This window comes from Bos mutus, chromosome 6 (assembly GCF_027580195.1).
Source record: "Bos mutus isolate GX-2022 chromosome 6, NWIPB_WYAK_1.1, whole genome shotgun sequence".
NCBI lineage: Eukaryota > Metazoa > Chordata > Mammalia > Artiodactyla > Bovidae > Bos > Bos mutus.
The window spans coordinates 83,492,970-83,513,641 of record NC_091622.1 but is presented as its reverse complement, the minus strand read 5'-3'; the positions used below and the strand labels follow the sequence as shown (position 1 = coordinate 83,513,641).

At 37.2% G+C, this 20,672-nt stretch overlaps 1 protein-coding gene across 1 annotated transcript in view; it reads left to right on the top strand.

Moving 5' to 3' along the window:
* Nucleotides 1-20,672, top strand: part of LOC102277099 (transmembrane protease serine 11C) — a 67,623-nt gene that overhangs the window by 24,515 nt on the left and 22,436 nt on the right. The window contains exons 4-5 of the mRNA XM_005892885.1: nucleotides 10,165-10,232; nucleotides 11,604-11,767. Of these exons, the coding sequence (XP_005892947.1) occupies nucleotides 10,165-10,232; nucleotides 11,604-11,767 (232 nt within the window). The remainder of the gene's footprint in view (nucleotides 1-10,164; nucleotides 10,233-11,603; nucleotides 11,768-20,672) is intronic.

The window sequence follows — 20,672 nt, the reverse complement described above, 5'->3', positions numbered from 1 at the left end:
TGAAGAACAGGACTAATTAAGATTAAGGTGGTTTATAGATTTAAATTCCATGAATCTGTAGATTTATTGCTATCAATTCTAGGATGCTATTATCTAACCACTCCAACTCAAAATGTTGTCTCCCATCTCTGAATATCTACAGAAATCACAATCTGTGGTACGAATTCTGTCACTGTCTTTACTTTGCAGCTACAAGTATGCACCCTGTACAATTGCCCCAAGTTTTCCCTCATATTCAAATAATATTTGGGGAAATAGGAGAATAAAAAGTCAGGGGGAAGGGGGTTAGGGAGGAGCGAGAGAAGAAAAGTGATGAAATAGCTCAGGTAGATCAGCAGAAATATTTCTGCAGCCTAGGAGAGCTAACAACAGGTGCATTATTCTGAGCGTATAAGTAGTTGCATTATTCCCTCTTTTCATAGGATTTTCTTTTGTGCCTCATTTGGTAAAGAATCCGCCGGCAATGCAGGAGACCTAGGTTCCATCCTTGGGTTGGGAAGATCCCCTGGAGAAAGGAAAGGCTACCCACTCCAGTATTCTGGCCTGGAGAATTCCATGGACTGTATAGTCCATGGGGTAGCAAAGAGTCAGACACAACTGAGCGACTTTCACTTTCTTTTCTACAGGAAACAAGATACTGCTCTTCCAGAGTGCAGTATAGTATTTCATGGTCTGTTCTTCAGTGATATCAGTAGCTAGCTCACACACTCTCATCTAAAAAGGTTGCTCTTGACTCTGTTCTCCTCCAGCAACAGTTTCCTGCTCCCCTTCTCAGTAATATTTTGTTGAAAAAATTAGATTTCTGTGCTGGTTCCACCTCCTTGTCACCTGTTCTCAATTTAACCCTGTCCAGTTAGAATTTCTTTCTCTCTACCCCATTCAATTATTCTTATAGAGGTCACCAAAGACCTCACTGTTGCCAAATCTGATGATCACTTCTTACTTGAGCTTAACCCCATTATTATCTTCTTCCTTCTTCCTTTTCTCTTTTTTGGTGTCTAAGACACTTCCGTCTTCATTTTTCCTTCTTCCTTCTGCCTTTCCCAGCTGCCTTGGGTGGTTCCTTATCATCTGTAGGGCTTCCCAGGTGGCGCTAGTTGTAAAGAGTAAAAGTGGGTATCTGCCAATGTAGGAGATCTAAGAGATGTGGGTTCAATCCCTGGGTTGGGAAGATCCCCTGGAGGAGGGCTTGGCAACCCATTACAGTATTCTTGCCTGGAGAATCTCATGGACAGAGGAGTCTGGTGGGCTACAGTCCAGGGTGGCAAAGAACTGGACATAACTGAAGGGACTCTCCATGCATGCACACTATCATCTGTAGATCTCTAAATATAGGTGATCCCTCTGCATTTTCCAGACAATCCTCACCTCCTCCCTTCTCTTTCTTACCTCTTCCTTTCATCTTCTCCTTTCTTCTCTATCTGTACTCCCTCTAACTTCCTCATCCAAATTTTAAAAGCCAACAACATTGATGACTCCAAAAAGGGAACTCTAGATCTTTACCCCAAGACCTGTTTCTCCTCCTGCCTTACACTTCTCAGTAAATAACACCAAAATTAACCCACCTGCTCAACCTAAACACTTAACAAAAAAACACTTCTCTCAATCAACAAATTAGTACATTCTATTGACTCCATCACCAAAATATAACTTTATCTATTTTTCTCCTTAATCGCAGCCCCTATTATTTTTCTTGCCTAAACCCCTACACTTGCCTCCTAACTGGCTTCTTTGCTTTCACCTAATCTCCCTACAATCTATTGTTCACACAGGAGCTAAAGGGATCCTTTAAAAATGAAAATCAAATCACATCACTTACCAGCTTTAAAACCCTCCAAAGATGTCCAATTTCATTCATATTTATATAAAGATGTAAACATAAAAAATAAACTTAAAATTAAAACTTATGTAAGTGAAAGGATAGGGTAAAACACATAAATGGATTTTTTTTTAAAGTTTAATCCTCCTTTTGCTTTTTTCCCGATTTTTTCCCACTCCTTCCTCTCCCTCTACATACATCCCCAAACTCTACCTTCAAGTAATTCATATCAACAGAATGGTATATAGCCTTTCTTATTCTCCTCCTTGATTAATTAGCCTACATAGAAAAGAAAATCCATAGGAGTGTTTATCAGTATTTTACTGAAGAGGGTTTATATTATACACAATCTTCTGAAATTTGTTTGCTTTTCTCAGCAATATCTCACAGATACTCTCCAAGGCAATGTAAAGGTTTAACCTATTCTTTTCTATGACTGCATAATATTCCTCAGTATGGATGTAGCACAATATATTCAATTTCTTCTGTGTTTTTAGGTATTTACTTTGTTTCCAGGTTTGACTACTATAACCAACATTGCAAAAATGTCCTTGTATATACATCCTTATATTTATATACATTTGATAGGTTTCTAGATTGAGATTTCTTAATCAGATGAGAATTTCTAATTTTAAGAAACATTGCCAGATTGTTTTCCAAAGGGTGGAAATAATTCACACTTCCACTAGTTGTGTATTTGAGTACTCTTCCCCTACCACCCCCTGCCCCCCAGCAACAGGTACACAGTTTTAACTTTGTGCTAATTTGATAAGTATATGCTATTGTTAACTTAATTTGCATTTTCTCTAACTAGTAATGAGGTTGAGAATTTTTTTCTCTACATAGTGACCATTTGGGCTTGCTCATGTGTGAATTTCCTGTTACTTTCTTTGCCCAGTTTTTCTATCATGTCGTTTGCTTATCCTTGTTAATGTGTAAATATCTCTGTAAATTATAGATGTTAAAACTTTCTTTACTATTCACATGCAAATATCTTCCCAAATGTACTTTTTACCATCTGACTATTTATGTGGTCTTAGGTTGACTTTATTTTAATTTTTTGAATTTTTGGTCTTGATTCAAATGAACTTCACAGCCCATGAAAATAAGTGTATCCAATTTCCTTGGGAGTTTTTCCCCCTACTTTTAAGTCTTTATCCACACAGAAATAATTTAGTACAAGGTGATTCTCAGTCACTTCAGTCGTGTCCGACTCTTTGTGACCCCATGGACTGTAGCCCACCAGGCTCCTCTGTCCATGGTATTCTCCAGACATAATACTGGAGTGGGTTGCCATTTCCTCTTCCAGAATTAGTACAAGGTAGGAGCCCAAAAGTATTTTTTTTCCAAGTATAGAGAGCCAGTTGAGTTTGCAGTACTTATTCAGTAATTCAACCTATCCCTGTGATTTAAAATGCTACCATTTCATAAGGAGAAGTACAACATTCTTCCTTCACTAAAACAACTAATGTTTCCACTGCTTCATTAAAAAAAAAAAAATTCTACAGAACAAAGTGTAAGAAAGAGGCAGGAGAGATTTATTTGCCAGGCTCTATACCTAATCCTGGGTTTCTCCAATGGCTCAGTGGTAAAGAACCCACTGCAATGCAGAAGATAAAGGAGACAGGTTCTATCCCTGGGTCGAAAGATTCCCTGGAGGAGGGCATGGCAACACACTGCAGTATTCTTGCCTGGAGAATCCCATGGACAGAGGAGACTGGCAGGCTATAGTTCATAGGGTCACAAAGAGTTGGACATGACTGAAGGGACTGAGCAGGCACACATACCTAATCCTACTTCTCTATAGGATTCTCCAGAACCCAACAAGATGGTCTTCTAGCACTTTTGTTTCAACTGGGATCTGTGTGCTGAACCAAATCAAATTTCCTTCTACTTCACATTTTGTATGTATCTCTGTGTGTTTATTTCTTTATTGCTCCAGATCTTTGCCTTTTGACCCTTTGGTATTTGCTCTTAACTCTGTCATCCCATATCTGATGTTTGATACGTGTTTTCAAGTTTTAAACTCTGGCTTTCCAGTTCTCAACCCTTAGTTTTATTTAACAAGCCCTTATACAGCTTTTTTTTTGTTTTTTTGAACAGTGTCTGTCACTGTTCTAAGCATAATCATCATAACAACTCATAAGGCACATATAATTACTAGGCCTGTTCACAAAATGCTTGAAGTATGAAATATTGCCAACACCTGCAGTGAATCTCATCCAAGTCTTAGGGCATCCAGTGTAATTACTGGGAGACAGTCACCAACCACATAAGCATGGAGTGGCCACATGACTGACCTTAACTGTTTAATCTGTAGCCCCTCCAGAGGTGAAACTGATATACCCTGACCAAAGCCCCAGACAAACAAAAGCAAGCATCCCTCACAGATCACTGTGTTAACTTGAAGTCTGCTGTTGCTGCTGCTAAGTCGCTCCAGTCGTGTCCGACTCTGTGCGACCCCATAGACGGCAGCCCACCAGCCTCCACCATCCCTGGGATTCTCCAGGCAAGAACGCTGGAGTGGGTTGCCATTTCCTTCTCCAATGCATTAAAGTGAAAAGTGAAAATGAAGTCGCTCAGTCATGTCCGAACCTTAGCGACCCCATGGACTGCAGCCTACCAGGCTCCTCCGTCCATGGGAGTTTCCAGGCAAGAGTACTGGAGTGGGTTGCCATTGCCTTCTCCCAAAGCCTCAGGTTTACAAGACACTTCTCAGGCAGGATAATCCAAGGTCAAAGGTTACCTCTCAGAAGCCGCTCAAGGATCTCTCTTTTCCTTTGGAATGAATGTACAAAGTTCCTACGCCTACTGAGTTAACTCTTTACTGCACAGATAGCTTCTAGAACTTATGCATCTCACAGGAAAATTAACACTGTTATATGAGGAAGAGGGTCAGGGCCCTAAAATGATGATGAATGCATCATGAACATCAACACTGGAGGTATGTGGCAGAGGAGGATAAATTAGTCTTGGTATTATGGAATCAGAATCCAGTGTGTAGAAAATTTTTCCAGTCATTGGACATGCAAAATATTTTAAAGGTTTCAGTTCTTTCTTTTTTTTAGATGTAACTGACATTTAACACTTTCAACATTTTGTTGGTTCCAGGTGCCTGACATGATTCCATGTATATACATATTGTGAAATGATCACCACAATAGGTCTGTTTAAGATCCATCAGTATTTACACATATTTCATTTACACATATTTCAATAAATGGTCAAATGGAAGTTCCTTTGTACTGGGAACATATTTTATAAGGCAGTATATAAAATCATAAATATACATCACATTTTTTCTCTTATAACGGAAATCATACAAAATAAACTATATAAGAATCTCTGTGTTTAGAACTCAAACCTGTGGTCCTTAAACAGTGAGTACATAGGTGCAAACATGAAATAAACCTAGATCTTCCCTAATTTAAACTACATTTTTCAAAGTAAAATTTTAATGTTAATTTGAAAAATAAATAAAATAAAATGCCATCCTTGTTGTATCCTAAGTCCCTATATAACCTGGGATCTATTTTAGGATTCTATATTGAGTTCCACATTAATTGTATACCATCTCTTTCTCATAGCTTCTTTTCAACAGTCTTTTATCCCTTCATTTACAAGTATGATTCTTTTTAAATAATAGATAACTAGGTTTTAATTTTGAATGCAATTTGATAGATTCTTTAATAACAAAGCTTTATCTATTCTCATTAATTGTAGCCGGTAGTATACCTGATTTCATTTCTTCAGTTGGCTTTAAGTAAATAATGTATTTTTTTAGTTTCTTTTCCTTATTCTTGCTGATTTTCATTGTTTTTCATTCTGTGTTTTTCTTCTTGAAAATTTCAGTGTACTTAGTTAATACTTAAGTTATCTTTCCTGAAACTCAGTTAGATGAATATTTGTCTATTATTAAAAAAATTATTATCCCTATCAAGATATTATTCTCCTTACCTAAACCCTAATCCAAGAATAGGAGGCCTTCTACATACTTTCACGTTTCTTCTGTCTTCACATTCCTATTCCCCACTGATAGGGCTTTGAAGTATTGTTTCCTCTCCTCTTCTGCCCTCCTTTCCCATTCCTAATAAGTAGGTTTGCCAAGATAGCCCTGCAACTGCTGAAGTATTGTTAGCCTGTTTCTTAAAGTACACTGTCTCTGCTGCAAGCATTTCAATTTTACATTCATTGTATTTCACACACACCCCTCAGGTTTCATTGCTCAATTTGTTCCCTCTCCTCTTCATCTCCCCCTCTATAAAGACTCCAATTCTTGTTTAGATTTTGCTTTCCTAGAAACCTTAGTCATATATTTTTCTCTACTGAGATATGTGAATGCTATGCTACTGAATTTTCAAGTATCCATAGCTATCTTTCTTTTACTCTAAAGTGCGATTATGTCCTGATTGGGAATAGGATTGTTGAATTGTCAGTTTTTTCTCTCAGATATGAGGCTATTATTCCACCAGCTTCCATCTTCAAATGTTACAGATGAAATTGATTCTATTTCTTCTATTAATATATTTTAACTGTCGCAATGACAAGGAAGAAAAGAGGAATGAGTTGTTTTCTTTCCTTTTCCTGATATCAAAGAAAATAAAGAGAACAGTGAGCAGGCCTGAACATTCCTAGTTTATTTATTTATTTATTTTTTTACTCTAACTTCTCCTAACTTTGCATGTCTGTAACTAAGTTTGCTTTTCTGCCTCCTAACTTTGCAGGAGCTATACTTCACACCTATTTTCCTTTGACTCTGCTAAATACAGCCTGTATCTGCTGTTTACTCTTACAACACCCATTGCAGGTACATATCAGAAAGTAGGCCACAGAGCCACTGAACTGCCAGACTCAATTACTGGGTTACTGACACCAGCCTATGACTGTTTTTGACAAGATCCTAACACCTTTGTTCCTCATCACTGACTCCTGACTGTGAGCCTCAACTGATATAAGCCCCTAGACTCCTCATGGAGGGGGCACAGTTGTTGAGGCATGAGCTTACTGTATTCCCCTCTCGGCCAGCTGAGAATTAAAGCCAATTTTCTATTTCCTACAAACCCTGTCTCCATATTTTTTTATTTAGCTTCAGTGGGCAGAGAAGCCAAGATTTTGCCCAACAATATAACTTCAATATGGAAGTTGGTAGAAGTGTTTCTTAGTATCTAAAATTTGAAAATAGTCCTCTGATATATCAAATCTGCCTGAAACACAATCTATCTCTTTGAATATGCAGATTTTGATCTTTCTTTAATTCAGAACCTCTTTGTCCTACTACTTACATTACTATAATTTTTTCTGTCTTCAAGATTCTATCATTCATAACCACTTTTGGAATCATGATCGAAGTGTTTTGTTTTGTTTTTCTTTGTTTTCTTCTTTTTAAATTTTACTATTTAGAGTATATATTGTTTCTGGCCTTTTAGGCCACGAATTTGTATCTCAAGAATGACACTCATCTTTTTAAATTGACTCACTAAATATTTTAACTTGAAAAGTATGCTTCTTAATACTGTATCATCTTTTTTTAACCTACCTGAATGTTGGCATGAGTGCTTTTTTTATCATTGTTGTTTAGGTTGCTGTTTCCTCCAGAAGTTCTGTTTTGATGAGACCTAATCTGTTATTTCCTTTCTTTGGCTGTTGGGTTTCCTTATTTGTGTTATCATTTTTCCTTGTTGGTGTATTCAGGTCACTGCCTTGTTATTGGAGACAATCCTACAAGATAGAAGATGAGATGTTCTTAAATCCTGTAGGCTGAAGTTGGGGCAGCAGGCCTCCTGCCTTACCAAGGACCCAGGAGGAAGTCTTCCAGCTTCCCACTTTCTACCCAGTACTCTCCCAGCATCAGAAGCAAAAAAGCTTCAGCCCCCTTTGCAGTTCCTTCATGACTTCTGTTGGTCCATGGGAACACAGTCTCATGGTCCAGTGTCAAACTTATCCCTGGATATTCACAAACCTCTGTCAGCCAAGATCTTCCCAGGGCCTGTTATGATTCTGTCCTTGCATAGGACTCTCAGATTATTCTCTAGGTTCTTCCCTGACCCATGGAAAATAGTTTCTCATCACCTTCCTGTTTGTATGACTTCTATAAAACCCAATCCCACCTGCCCCCCAGGAGTGGCAGATTGGAATAGAGAATTGAAGAAAAATACAGGATATTTTAGTTACCATGTTGTCAGGATTCCTCCATTCATTATATTTAGGAATAACATCCAAATTTATTACTAAATCCAAATTTATTACCAAATCCAAATTTATCCAAATAGGCTCTCTGTAATGGCATTGCTATTTACCAGGGCAACCTCAACTTACACACTCTCCCTTACTCACTGTACTTGAGTCACAACTTTACTGCTCTCTCTCAAATACGAATCTCATTTTTATCTGGGATTATATCACCTGCTGTTCACTCCATCTAGAATATCCTTCTCCCCTTGATTATCAACTTTGCATCTTTCAAGTCTCAATCAAATGTCTTAAAAAGGATCTTATTTTATCATTCAAACAGTATCCCCTAAATCACTACATTATGTTATTTTGCATTTTCAATATCACCTAACACTATCTCGTTATCATATTTATATATTTATTTCTTTGTATGCTTATTATCAATAACCTCAGATATGCAGATGACACCACCCTTATGGCAGAAAGTGAAGAGGAACTAAAAAGCCTCTTGATGAAAGTGAAAGTGGAGAGTGAAAAAGTTGGCTTAAAGCTCAACATTCAGAAAACGAAGATCATGGCATCCAGTCCCATCACTTCATGGGAAATAGATGGGGAAACAGTGGAAACACTGTCAGACTTTATTTTTGGGGGCTCCAAAATCACTACAGATGGTGACTGAAGCCATGAAATTAAAAGACGCTTACTCCTTGGAAGGAAAGTTATGATCAACCTAGATAGCATATTCAAAAGCAGAGACATTACTTTGCCAACAAAGGTTTGTCTAGTCAAGGCTATAGTTTTTCCTGTGGTCATGTATGGATGTGAGAGTTGGACTGTGGAGAAGGCTGAGGGCCGAAGAATTGATGCTTTTGAACTGTGGTGTTGGAGAAGACTCTTGAGAGTCCCTTGGACTGCAAGGAGATCCAACCAGTCCATTCTGAAGGAGATCAGCCCTGGGATTTCTTTGGAAGGACTGATGCTAAAGCTGAAACTCCAGTACTTTGGCCACCTCATGCGAAGAGTTGACTCATTGGAAAAGACTCTGATGCTGGGAGGGATTGGGGGCACGAGGAGAAGGGGATGACAGAGGATGAGATGGCTGGATGGCATCACTGACTCGATGGACGTGAGTCTGAGTGAACTCAGGGAGTTGGTGATGGACAGGGAGGCCTGGTGTGCTGCGATTCATGGGGTTGCAAGGAGTCAGACACGACTGAGCAACTGATCTGATGCTTATTATCTCTCTCCTTCGTTGAATCTCCTAGAAAGTATGGATCTATCTAGTTAATTTGTATTTTTATTTCAGTAGATATTATTGAATAAATGAATACTTCCAACTGCTTTGGAGCCAGAGAAAAAAGATATATTAAATCTCTGCAATTCCAATAATAAGTGACTGTTTTTGAAGCATTATCTTTGCCAAAATAAAAACTATGGACAGTGCAAATTTTGTCCTGTACTCTGTGAAGATCCTGTTGCAATAAATTATCCATTAGGTTAAATCTAGAACAGCTGAGAAAATGACTCTTACATAAACTTTCTCTCAGTGATTTCCATGTATACTGCTTTGAACCTACCAGTAGCACATAACTGAAAGATCAGGGAAAATGGTTTGCAGTCCAGATATGAAGAAAGAGCTTCCATAGTACAAAAATAAATTAGAAACATTTCCTCCTTCTGGGGACACTTCTGTTTAGTGGCATTGATGTTCACAAGAAGTCTGAACATGGAAGATAAACTCTATCAGGTGAACCTTTGAATTTACTTCTCCAAAATAAGAGAAAAATATTCTTTCCTTTCATACTGTTGGGAAGGAAGCAAATATTTTCGCCTCACTTTGTCACACAATTTATTGATTCAAGAATATTTGTGAATTAGTTGAGCCAGTATAAAGGTAATTTTTAAAAAAATACATATTTAACACACATTCCATCTCTTTTTAAATGAGATCCAGAGAAATTTGAACAGTATGTATTTGATGATATTAAGTAATTATTTAATTCCTAGGATGTGAGTAGTAGTAAAATTAAACTGATTTGGTCATTTATTGATATTTGGTGAAGCTGACTGATGGGTACGTGAGGTTCATTTTTCTTTCTATACTTTCACATATATTTGAAGTTCTCCACAATGAAAATTAAAAAATAAGTCATTGTTCATATTACTTTTAACAGATAAATGAAACATTTCATGGATCCAGACTGAGAAGACAGTATGTCACATCCCAGGTTGTCCAAGTAAGGTATGTAAAACAGCCTGACATGCACAAAAAATAAAAATTTCCTTTGCTTTCATATCTTATATTTAACAGAATGTCTTTGTATAGTATATAATCAAAAGGTTAAATCTAGGGCTTCAAAACCACTAGCAGTTTCAAATGTAAAAAATATATTCAAGGTCTGCTGGGAAATTATTAAACCAGAACCAAGAGTTCTAGCTCATGGAGAGTATCAGGTAAGGGTTAAATGGATTTGTTTTTCATTGGAAGGCACAAAGCCAAAGAGCAAATTTAAACGAGATGATGATTTCAATATAAGAAAGAACGGATAAGATAAGAGAACCAGGTACAGAATGTCTGACACAGGAGTAGCTAATATCTCAAAAATATATATCATCTTACCTGATATGATCTGGCTGCTCTCTGACTTCATCTCATACCCTCATCCTCATATAACACTTGACATCCACACAGATCTGTTATTCCTCCAATAAACATGCCAACATTGTTCCCATCACAGGGCTGTCAAAGCACAAATTACACTGGACAAAACTGAACAGACAAGGGAGACAATGTTCAAGTCTTTTGCAACAGAGAAGAGAAGCCAGAACTGTTTTATCTTCCCTGAAACAAAGCACCATAGGGTTTTTTTAAGGCTGGGGTGAGAAAGAGACCTTAGGCCATCTGTATTTGTGATTGGCTTTGCCCAAAGAAAAGTCAACTTTGCACACATTCACAGTAAGAGAACTTGACCCAGTCTTGCAATTGTGCCTCCACCAATAAAGAAGAAAAAAAAACTATAAATGATTCTGTCATCTTTACCTGTTACATTTCATTTCATTATTTGCTATTGGCTCTTCCTACAAGGTCCATAGTGCATTTATGAAACATAGATACCTTTATGTTAGTAAATAATTGTCCCATAACATTCTGAGATTTTTTCAAAACACCTCCATATACATTATCTTATGTGGTGTTTACAATAACCCAGTAAATGGCATTATCATCCCCATTATAGAGATGGAGAAGGAAACGGCTACCCACTCCAGTATTCTTGACTGGAAAAGGCTACAGTCCATGGGGTCACAAAGAGTCGGACACAACTGAACGACTGATCATGCACACGTTATAGAGATGAACAGTATGGAGTACAGTGCTCCTTGCTATAGTCAATGAACTGGCAAATGGTAGATCTAGAATACAAAGTCAATTCCCATGAGTCTAAATCAGTCTCTCTTTACTGTTCACCATGCCAACAAAGTGCCATTTTCACTCCCTTTAAAGGAACTGGAAAACTGCCAGGAACTCTGACAACCAAAGGATAGAATGACTCCACTAAAAATGATAGAGACTCCATAATAAAGTATAATTTCTTTGTCTTTTTCTGTTTTGCAGCCGAGCTAAAGGAAAGGTGATAATACACATCGTGCTTAAGTTTAAATCTTATTATACAAATACTTCTGCAAAATTTCGAGATAAGATCGAAACCATTTTACGTCAGAAGCTAAATGGCAAAACTGGGTCATTATGTATAGATTCTTCTTCATTTAGATTTTCAGGTAAGTCTTTTTATGTATGGGGCAGAATAATTTTCATCTTTTAACTTGAGTGTGGTGCTTTGTTGTGCAATTGAAAACAATACTGCTCTCTTTATCATTTAATAGATAATGGTAATTACTTTTAACCACTGTTAAAGTAATTAAGGTCTGTGTTAATCAATTTTTAATATAATATCATTCCTTTGTTCTTGAAATCAAACTTTACTTAATTATAGATTTAAAAAAAAAAGCTATCATGGTCCCAAATATAAGTCCCAAGTTTTCTTTGCGTGAACTCAAATATCAGGGTGCCAAATAGTGCTGTTTCTTTACTATGTGAGCTCATGTTTTTAGCAGATGAGTTTCCAAAAATATATTCTTGGTGGTGAATTTTCTATAAGCTGGAGAGCTGTTTTATTTCTCCGTGGTTTTGTTTTTGAAATCATCAAAGGTTGGATAAGCTATGTGAGAAGAAAGGCTCTATGACAGAGTATCTAATAGTACCCAAGAAGAGTCACATTGGATTCCAAGTTTTCTTTGCAAAACAAGACAATCTTAAACTCAAACTCTTCTGTGGGTCATGATTTCTCCCTAAGTTCTTTTGGATGTCTCAAGAATCTAGACTCCCAAATTCCAGAAATTTAGTTTAAATCTCCTTAACAGCAAATTTATTTCTTGATAAGCCTTTAATGGACTTCATTTGTTTCACTCCTGTATATACTCTAATTCTTGTTCTTGGTCATGTGACAATATTGTGGAAGATGGCTTCTAAAAGACAGGGACACACATTCTCCCTTCCCAGGATAATCAGTGTTTCTCTGGTCTTGATGAAAGTACAGCCAATGCCTGGCACATCTAAGCTAGGCTATCAGTTCTCTGCTACAACAAATATGATCAAGGGAAAAAAAGTATCCCCAGCCTACAGGAAGGACTAAATGTTTGTGGAAAAAAATCCACTCCAAGTGTTCATTTGTCTGGAATAGCAAAAGGATCAAAAAGTAAAACCTGAATATGCTTCTCCTGGATAAAAAGACATCATGTTGTTGAAATGTGACTCCCCTCAGGTTATATTAGATGCTCTGTTGTACAGCCTTCCTTCTCACATAGCTTATCCAAACTCTGATGACCTCAAAAAAAATCACAGAGAAATAAAGCAGTTCTCCAATTTATAGAGAATTCACCAATAAGGACATATTTTTGGAAACTCATCCGCTAAAAACATGAGCTCATGTAGTTAAGAAACAGCATTATATTCCTGGTATTCCTCCAGACTTTAAGAACATTAAATAGGATCCCAGGAAAATGAACTTTCTGAAGGCATTTTCTAGGTTTATGGCTTTTCTCTGTAGTTTTATTTATTACAGTGCATCCTACAAGTTTATGAAGAGTAGTGACTGGTAAGTGCAATACACTTAAGTACACACAGTGCTTTGGTACTGTCTTAGCCTCCACCTGTTGCCTAGAAACTCCCTCTCTCTCCTCTCATCACCTCTTATCAGAAGCTAGATGTCTCATGAAACTGACTGGATGTTCACAGGTGCAGGATCAAACTCAGAAGTCAACCGGGCTAGGCCTCCAAAATCACAATGAAGTGACTTAACACAAAGCTCACATTCAAGACAGTTCTTACTTAAAGAGATTATGAATATTCACTGGTCACCACATAAATGGATCTCTGGCTTAGGGATTTACGAAAGCTTATTTAGGTAGCCAAGGTTGCTGTCAAAGCATCTTATTGAATAACCTGACCTTATTGCTGCCTGGTTAGTTGTGTTGCCTAGTACCTGATAAGTATGTCAAGGTTGTGGGTTTCATTTTCATACAAGCTGCTAACACAGAGGAAAAAGACATCACTGATCAGTGCTCTAAGCTACAATGAATTGCTGAATACAATATCCAGTGTTCCTATATTATTATGCTTAGAAGAGTGCATGTAGAATAATGATATGCATAAACTCTGAATCATCTGGATGATATTTTAGGTGCATAAAAGTTTCATCAAAACAAAAGCCACCTGGGATTTTTGAGCTTAATCCCCTTCCAGAACCCCAATTGAGAAAGACTGATGGCAAGTTTGGCACATATATGTTCTAGCAAACATTGTTATCCCCAGATTTAAGAGGTAAAGAATGCCTTAATTACTAAGAACTGTGAACATAATATGTAATTTAATTTCCCACTTACTCATGAATTCCAAGAAAATGACACTTGCAACTACTGTCCTAGGTACTAACAGTCAGTATTGATGGTGTATTCTTCCATGAGAGATCAACATTTTCTCCATCAGTTATAAACTTACTAGATCAGAGGATTTTCAAATTGACCAATGAGCATAAAACCTAGAGAACAACATATTGTTTTCCCCTGCCCATGATAGAATAGTTTTCTGAAAAAAACTCTCAGGTGGCTTTAGTGGTAAAAGACTTTATGCATTCCCAAACCCCTAAATTTATATTCACTTATGCTTTATGCTTAAACAATATTATATTCTTTTAAAAATAGAGATGATAACCTCAATAGTTGTAATTAGTTAACACAATTTTTCTTTTATAATGTCCTTTGTAAATTATAAGGTCACGCTTACATGATCTTGTTGTTTCACAGCTTAAAAATCAGAACAGAACATACATATGATACTTATGTTCATGTAATTAAAATTTTAATGCAAAGAAAGAAAAAACAAGTAAAGCATTGCAAGTGATATATCACCCAGCAAGTCGATCTCACAATATGATGCACTTGACTATCACTTCCATAAACTATTAAGCTCAGAGCTAAGAAGAAAATGTAATGCTAGATGTACCAAGTACACAGCTGCAAGGATGACCATATTGTGTTTCTCTCCTGGAAGCTCTGGAAGGAAAAATCAGAATCATTTTTTGTAAAAACAGAAAAATAGCCTCATAAACTGAAGTGAGGTTTTTAATAAAATGCCTTATAAAGTTGAATGTTCATGACTTTAATGGGCATACTTAAGAATATGACTGTAACTTGTTTTAAAAAGTAATTATTATTTCCTGCAGACAAATGCCTTGTACATACTGCTATACTTAACCATCTACTGATTAAGCATGAAAAATATTTTAAATACTTATCCTAAATCATAATTGGTTAAAGTAAAAACTAAATTATGTAGAACTAATAGAAATTCATACACAAGGATGATCATCCTGACCCACTATTAAGGGTTTTACAAGAAGAATGAAACTCTGGTCTTGCACTCATTTGTGAGCAACTGGCTAATGCTTAGATATAAATCATGTTAGTAGAACACACCGTTTTCATGTGGCTTGATCCTGAGATGCTGCATATGTTCATTTGTAACACATTTTAAGCAACTTTATCCAATAATTCTTAAGTAAATTCTAGAGGACATTTTTTCAAAGTATGTTGTCTCCCACAGTGTCCTTTCTCAACCAAGAACCAATCTTCAGCTCCACAAACATGTTTTATCTGCAAAGTATATCTTGCAATAGTCTCAGTAGTATAAGACCTTGACCAGAGACAGTTCTTTGAAATAAGTCTTTCTAAATAAGCAAATTTCCTACTGTTGCTGCTAAGTCGCTTCAGTTGTGTCCAACTCTGTGAGACCCCATGGATGGCAGCCCACCAGGCTCCCCAATCCCTGGGATCCTGAAGAGTTTATATTTCATCTTTTTAACAAAACAGAAAAGTTCTCTTTAAAGTTATATTTTTACAAAAATATTTCTCAAACCTACCACCTCCTCTTTGACATTACTATGGACATCCACTAATTTAGAGTGGATATTGTAGTGCCCTCAGAGCATTTAGGGAATGAAGAGATATTAATGCTTTCACCAAATAAACCCCAATATTGGAGTTTTGAGCTCTCATATCTGTTCATTTTCATACTTCAATGTCAAGTCAAATTCTTGCTGTCACTTTTATTCTCTCTGTTCTTTCTCCTACCTTCTTCAAATTCATCTTAAAATGTTAAATTTTAAAATTTAAAATTATTTTAAAATGTTTTATAGTAATTTCTATATTAAAATTGGAAAAATGAAATAGCCTTTCAATTAAGGTGTATTGAGCCTCCTTATTTAGTTAAATAAGCTTTAGTGAGCTGATATTTTTGATATATCTTTTGATATAGCTTTTGACTTCTCAGATACCCTTGTTTCCTGATTGTTGACTTTATTGCAGAGAATGTTTCCAGGTTTACCAAGAGATATGGAGCACTATTCCTGTTGGCAATTCAAAATGTCTTTCAATAAAGCCAGGAATTTGTTTCAAACAATATTTAAGTTATTTTTCAAATGCAAGTTTGAAATATATGTTATTGAATGATACAGCTATTAGACATTGTCCAGATATTTTAAAGAATTTAAAACTTATTAATAGTCATTTCATTAAAAGACTCACTATCAATAGGGCCCACAAGAGACACTGCCACAAAATTATCCATGAACTAAGAATGATCCTGCAAATGAGTCATCCTTATTTTTTAATCTCTAAAAAGGAAAAAACATAATTTACAATAGTTATTTTTGATAGTTAACACTAAGTTTAAATGATTAATGCTAAAACACTGCCTCTAGTGAGCCAACTCAGTTACTTGCCTGAACTACCTGTTAGATTATCTAGAATGACTGACACTCTAGATCAAAAGAGGCATCCTATTAGCTGACCAGACCCCACAGATTTTTTTAGTGAAGTTCTAAATTCATCTTGCCAATTTAGATCCAGTATACCTGAGATGAATCCTGAATTTCTGCCCTATGCTATCTGTATCATATCTTTTCCTTGATACTTCTTGTGACTGAATTCCCAATCTGCTTCTCTATTCTGTATTGTACAACAATTTCTATTTTAGTAATTTGTGGTTTCTACATTTTCATTCTCAAGCTGAAGTTTCTCTTAGAAACAGCCATTTGGACTGGTGTCCTAATAGCTATGATAGCTCTTGTCACCTACCCATAAAATTACTGGAATCTTGTACTCATGGCTTCCAAGGTGACACAGTAGTAAAAAAAATCTACATGCTAATGCAGGAGACACAAAAGTCATGGGTTTGATCCCTAGGTTGGGAAGACCCCTGGAGAAGGAAATGGCAACCCACTCCAGTATTCTTGCCTGGAAAGTTTCATGAACAGAGCAACCTGGCAAGCTATAATCCATGGGATCACAAAGAGTCAGGCACAACTGAGCACACAATCCTTGTACCCGTGGCTTTTAACACCTGCACACCAGACACTACTGTCCTGACTAAAGTCTGGTATTATTCATCTGAGTTTATATGATGGTAAATTTTGTGCCAACTTGACTGTGCCATTCCACGTGCCCAGATATCTGTTTAAACATATTCCTGGCTTCTGTGAGGATGTTTTCAGAAGACATTAGCATTTGAATGGGTGGACTGACTCATTGCCCTCTCCAATATGGGTGAGCATAATCCAATCCATTGAGGGCCTAAACAGAGCAGAAGGATAGAGGAAGAGTGAATTCTCTCTCTCTGCATGGCTGATTAAATTGGAGCATTGGTTTTCTCCTGCCCTCAGACTGGCATTGCATTTCTCAGGCCTTTGACTAGAATGACAGCACTCTCTTGGTCTCCAGCTAACAAATGGTATATTGTGGGATTTCTCAGCCTCCATAATTGCCTGTGAGCCAATTCCTCATAATATATATGTTTCTCTAGAGAACTCTGACTAATACAGACTGCCATAGAGCACTGTAAGCTACCATCAAGCCCAAATAAACTCAAATTTATTATGGGCTTTTGGAAATCCCACTTGCCTTACATACTCCTAAGAGTCCAACTGTGCATATAGCTAGAGCAACTCTCCTATCTCTTTTCAAGTCTGACCTGGCTGCCTTTCATTTCCCAGGAACTTAACCCTTTGAAGCCACAGAATTCCATACGCTCAGCTTGAGTGTCTTATGATATAATATATATTAAAAGTGATTCGTTTTAGGTTAAAGAGTTTGGCTTTGGTAGTTATAAAGGGTCCATTAAAATCCATTAAATCATGAAAGACCTGTAATGAAAGGTCTCTTTTCTAAAATTTTTATCTGATACTATTGTGTAAGATGAACTAGTGGGGAGAGTCTTTAAGCAAAGAGATCAGTTAGGAAAGAATTGCAACTGTCCAAGTGTGAAGAATTAAAAACCTGAAATATAATAGTGAAAATAATATTAGAAATAATAAACATGTTAAAGAGATTATACTTATAGAATTTACAGAACCTAAGACTGGATATGAGACACAACAGTAAAAGGAACAGAATACAACGTCCAAGTTTTAAGTCTGAGTAATCAGTGAGATGATAACTTCACCGAAAACAGATGAAAAGGTAGGAGAAAAAAAGGTTTCTAAATATTCAATCAGGGATACATAATGTTACCTTCTAAGATGGACTGGATACACTTTTCCATATTTCTCTCACTAAATACAGCTTAGACCCCTAAGTATTACAAATAAAACAGATATAAGAAAAGCCCAGACTGGCTAGTGACCTCAGGGCCCAACAACATGGTGAGACTCACGGGTTTGTTTTATATATCCTGGAATTGGAACTGAAGAGGCCGGCGGTCCCAAAACTTCCAAGGATGCAGGAGAAATCATCTTTACATATTAAAAGACTCAGTTAGATGGCAATTGTCTCCAAATTGATATACAAGATCATAATTTTAGGAAAAAATATGGGAGGAAATCTTTGGCATCTAGGGCTAGGTAGAGTTCTTTAGACTTGACACCGAAAGCATGTTTCATAAGAAGAAAAAATAATGAATTGGACTTCATCAATGTTCAAATTTTTCTCTGTGTAATATAACTTGCTGTTGCTGCTGCTGCTGCTGCTAAGTCACTTCAGTCATGTCCGACTCTGTGCGACCCCATAGATGCCAGCCTACCAGGCTCCCCCGTCCCTGGAATTCTGCAGGCAAGAACACTGGAGTGGATTGCCATTTCCTTCTCCAGTGCATGAAAGGGAAGTTGCTCAGTCGTGTCCAACTCTTAGTGACCCCAAGGACTGCAGCCTACCAGGCTCCTCTGTCCATGGGATTTTCCCGGGAAGAATACTAGAGTGGGGTGCCTTCTCCTGTTAAGAGGAGGAAAAGACAAACTACACACTTGGAAAAAATATTTGCACCTACACATCAAATGACTAGAGTCTAGAATATAAAAAGAACTATCAAGACTCAGTGAGAAAACAAACAATCCATTCAGAAAATGGAGAAAAAACGTGAAGATACATTTGACCAAAAGGAATATATAGATGGCAAATAAGCACATGCTCAATATCATTAGCAATTAAGGAAATACAACTTAAAACTGCAATGAGATATTGCTACACACTTAAGAGATGGCTAACAAATTCTAGCAAGAATGAGGAGAAGCTGAATCACTCATAAGATGCCTGTGGGAATGTACAATGGTACATCCACTCTGGAAAACTCTTTGGTAATTTCTCAAAAGAAGCAAGCATGCAACTACCATATAACCCAGCAGTGGCACTCCTTGTCATTATCTCAGACAAATAGTGAGTTGTGTTCAAACAAAAATTTATGCATGAATGTTTATAGCTTTATTCCTAATAGTCAAAAGCTGAAACAACCTAGGTAACCTTCAACAAGTGATGGTTAAATAAACTCAGGTACATCATGACATGGAATACCTCTCAACAAAAAAAAAGAAATTGAATACTTAAAGAAGCCAGTCCAAAAAGTTACATCTTGTATGTGTCTATTTATATGAATATATGACATTCTTGAAGTGACAAAATTACAGAAAGGGAAACAAATTAGTGTTTGCCAGGGACTAAGAATCATGGAAAAAGCAAGAGAGCTCCAGAAAAACATCTATTTCTGCTTTATTGACTATGCCAAAGCCTTTGACTGTGTGGATCACAATAAACTGTGGAAAATTCTGAAAGAGATGGGAATACCAGACCACCTGATCTGCCTCTTGAGAAATTTGTATGCAAGTCAGAAAGCAACAGTTAGAACTGGGCATGGAACAACAGACTGGTTCCAAATAGGAAAAAGAGTTCGTCAAGGCTGTATATTGTCACCCTGTTTATTTAACTTCTATGCAGAGTACATCATGAGAAACGCTGGGCTGGAAGAAACACAAGCTGGAATCAAGATTGCCAGGAGAAATATCAATAACCTCAGATATGCAGATGACACCACCTTATGGAAGAAAGTGAAGAGGAACTAAAAAGCCTCTTGATGAAAGTGAAAGTAGAGAGTGAAAAAGTTGGCTTAAAGCTCAACATTCAGAAAACGAAGATCATGGCATCCGGTCCCACCACTTCATGGGAAATAGATGGGGAAACAGTGTCAGACTTTATTTTTTTGGGCTCCAAAATCACTGCAAATGGTGACTGCAGCCATGAAATTAAGACGCTTACTCCTTGGAAGGAAAGTTATGACCAACCTAGATAGCATATTCAAAAGCAGAGACATTACTTTGCCAACAAAGGTCCGTCTAGTCAAGGCTATGGCTTTTCCAATGGTCATGTATGAATGTGAGAGTTGGACTGTGAAGAAGGCTGAGCGCCGAAGAATTGATGCCTTTAATTGATGCGCCAAATGTGCTGTTGGAGAAGACTCTTGAGAGTCCCTTGGACTGCAAGGAGATCCAACCAGTCCATTCTGAAGGAGATCAGCCCTGGGATTTCTTTAGAAGGAATGAGGCTAAAGCTGAAACTCCAGTACTTTGGCCACCTCATGCGAAGAGTTGACTCATTGGAAAAGACTCTGATGCTGGGAGGGATTGGGGGCAGGAGGAGAAGGGGACAACAGAGGATGAGATGGCTGGATGGCATCACTGACTCGATGGGCGTGAGTCTGGGTGAACTCTGGGAGTTGGTGATGGACAGGGAGGCCTGGCGTGCTGCAATTCATGGAGTCACAAAGAGTCGGACACGACTGAGCGACTGAACTGAACTGAACTGAAGA